The sequence below is a fragment of the Sinocyclocheilus rhinocerous genome, unplaced genomic scaffold (assembly GCF_001515625.1).
Source record: "Sinocyclocheilus rhinocerous isolate Xijiao unplaced genomic scaffold, SAMN03320098_v1.1 scaffold878, whole genome shotgun sequence".
NCBI classification, from domain to species: domain Eukaryota; kingdom Metazoa; phylum Chordata; class Actinopteri; order Cypriniformes; family Cyprinidae; genus Sinocyclocheilus; species Sinocyclocheilus rhinocerous.
In genome coordinates, this window is record NW_015664312.1 from 723,557 (window position 1) to 726,620 (window position 3,064).

Below are 3,064 nucleotides of genomic sequence, written 5' to 3' on the forward strand. Positions count from 1 at the left end.
TATTATAATGACAATTAATTATGCATAATTACATGCAAGTAACCCTAAACCAGACCCTAATCCTAACCCTAACCATATAGTAAGTACATGTAGTTAATTAATGTTACACTGTAATTACACATTTAATAAGTAATAAGGACAGCTTAAAATAAAGTGTAACCCTTTTTTTTTTTTTTTTTGAAGTGTATGTACAAAGAAAGTACTGCGTAATAAAAGGTCACTACTTAATATGGGTTAAGGTTAGGTTTAGGGTTCTCTTCAGGGTTAGTACCTTGTTACTCTAGTAAGTACATTGTACATTTCTAACTTCCTTTGACTTGAAGAAACTGAGGCAATATGACTTTGTATTAATAAGACTGTGTGCCCAATCAGATTTTGTCAGGAGACCCAGGGGAGGACCCAGAATGCCATGGGGCCAAGCTGTTGGAGGTTATCATTCTACAGTGCAAAGGTCGTGGTATTGACCAGGTGTGTTCCCTGAACTTTGTCCATGTTATATTGTGTTCACCACAGACCATATTTCAGACATTTAACCAAAAACCTATTCAAAAAAACCACTGACTTCATGATAATGGAATTGGAAGTGTTTGAATGCTAATTAAGTTTCTGGGTTTTAACCACTGTATTATGAAAAGATTACGGCAATAATGAAATGTAATGAAAAAGTTAATCTTGGTGCTTGTTCCTGCAGGTGGTGCCCTTGTTTGTAACAACCGCTTTGGAGCGTTTGACGCGTGAAGTGAAGACCAGCGAGTTGAGGACCATGTGTCTGCAGGTGGCCATCGCTGCGCTCTATTACAGTCCTCCTCTGCTCCTCAACACACTGGAGAATCTGCGGTTCCCCAACAACACCGAGCCCATTACCAACCACTTCATCTCCCAGTGGCTCAAAGACATTGACTGCTTCCTCGGGTATACACTTCATACCATTTTCTGGGATGACATCTAAATAGCTGCTTGCTCAAACATTTCTCAGGACAAAAGTGTCACAGTCATTGCAATTGGTGTTGTTTGCAGGCTCCACGACCGAAAGATGGCTCTAGTAAGTACATTGTACATTTCTAACTTCCTTTGACTTGAAGAAACTGAGGCAATATGACTTTGTATTAATAAGACTGTGTGCCCAATCAGATTTTGTCAGGAGACCCAGGGGAGGACCCAGAATGCCATGGGGCCAAGCTGTTGGAGGTTATCATTCTACAGTGCAAAGGTCGTGGTATTGACCAGGTGTGTTCCCTGAACTTTGTCCATGTTATATTGTGTTCACCACAGACCATATTTCAGACATTTAACCAAAAACCTATTCAAAAAAACCACTGACTTCATGATAATGGAATTGGAAGTGTTTGAATGCTAATTAAGTTTCTGGGTTTTAACCACTGTATTATGAAAAGATTACGGCAATAATGAAATGTAATGAAAAAGTTAATCTTGGTGCTTGTTCCTGCAGGTGGTGCCCTTGTTTGTAACAACCGCTTTGGAGCGTTTGACGCGTGAAGTGAAGACCAGCGAGTTGAGGACCATGTGTCTGCAGGTGGCCATCGCTGCGCTCTATTACAGTCCTCCTCTGCTCCTCAACACACTGGAGAATCTGCGGTTCCCCAACAACACCGAGCCCATTACCAACCACTTCATCTCCCAGTGGCTCAAAGACATCGACTGCTTCCTCGGGTATACACTTCATACCATTTTCTGGGATGACATCTAAATAGCTGCTTGCTCAAACATTTCTCAGGACAAAAGTGTCACAGTCATTGCAATTGGTGTTGTTTGCAGGCTCCACGACCGAAAGATGTCCGTGTTGGGACTGTGTGCTCTAATGGATCTGGATCAGAGGCCACAGGCTGTCAATCAGGTCGCAGGTCAGCTCCTCCCCGCAGCCATCCTCCTGTTTAACGGCCTGAAGAGGGCCTACGCCTGCAGGGCTGAACATGAAAAGGAAGATGATGATGAAGACGAGGACGGAGAGGAGGAAGAGGAGAATGGTAAATGAGCTTACCAAAAGTCTTTTATCTACGTAGCAGCAGTATTTCAGTCTTCTGAATAAAATGAATGAGTAGTTGCAGTAATATTTAGTCATTTAGTTATACATTGCATTTTTCAATATGGATTCTGCATACCTTTTTTATACTATGTAGAACAAATAATACGAAAAAAGAAACATTTCAAACATTAGTGAGGTCTTTTGAATGCTAATTAAGTTTCTGGGTTTTAACCACTGTATTATGAAAAGATAACGTCAATAATGAAATGTAATGAAAAAGTTAATCTTGGTGCTTGTTCCTGCAGGTGGTGCCCTTGTTTGTAACAACCGCTTTGGAGCGTTTGACGCGTGAAGTGAAGACCAGCGAGTTGAGGACCATGTGTCTGCAGGTGGCCATCGCTGCGCTCTATTACAGTCCTCCTCTGCTCCTCAACACACTGGAGAATCTGCGCTTCCCCAACAACACCGAGCCCATTACCAACCACTTCATCTCCCAGTGGCTCAAAGACATCGACTGCTTCCTCGGGTATACACTTCATACCATTTTCTGGGATGACATCTAAATAGCTGCTTGCTCAAACATTTCTCAGGACAAAAGTGTCACAGTCATTGCAATTGGTGTTGTTTGCAGGCTCCACGACCGAAAGATGTCCGTGTTGGGACTGTGTGCTCTAATGGATCTGGATCAGAGGCCACAGGCTGTCAATCAGGTCGCAGGTCAGCTCCTCCCCGCAGCCATCCTCCTGTTTAACGGCCTGAAGAGGGCCTACGCCTGCAGGGCTGAACATGAAAAGGAAGATGATGATGAAGACGAGGACAGAGAGGAAGAAGAGGAGAATGGTAAATGAGCTTTACCAAAAGTCTTTTATCTACGTAGCAGCAGTATTTCAGTCTTCTGAATAAAATGAATGAGTAGTTGCAGTACTATTTAGTCATTTAGTTATACATTGCATTTTTCAATAAGGATTCTGCATACCTTTTTTATACTATGTAGAACAAGTAATACGAAAAAAGAAACATTTCAAACATTAGTGAGGTCTTTTTTTTTTTTTTTTTTCTCTTTATACAATACAGATTTTT

General features: G+C 41.8%; 1 protein-coding gene across 1 annotated transcript in view; it reads left to right on the plus strand.

Annotated features, from left to right (window-relative positions):
• LOC107730064 (importin-7-like) overlaps positions 1-3,064 on the plus strand; it is a 28,660-nt gene that overhangs the window by 23,701 nt on the left and 1,895 nt on the right. Inside the window, exons 17-22 of the mRNA XM_016540797.1 lie at positions 373-468; positions 692-912; positions 1,018-1,042; positions 1,132-1,227; positions 1,451-1,671; positions 1,777-1,985. Of these exons, the coding sequence (XP_016396283.1) occupies positions 373-468; positions 692-912; positions 1,018-1,042; positions 1,132-1,227; positions 1,451-1,671; positions 1,777-1,985 (868 nt within the window). The remainder of the gene's footprint in view (positions 1-372; positions 469-691; positions 913-1,017; positions 1,043-1,131; positions 1,228-1,450; positions 1,672-1,776; positions 1,986-3,064) is intronic.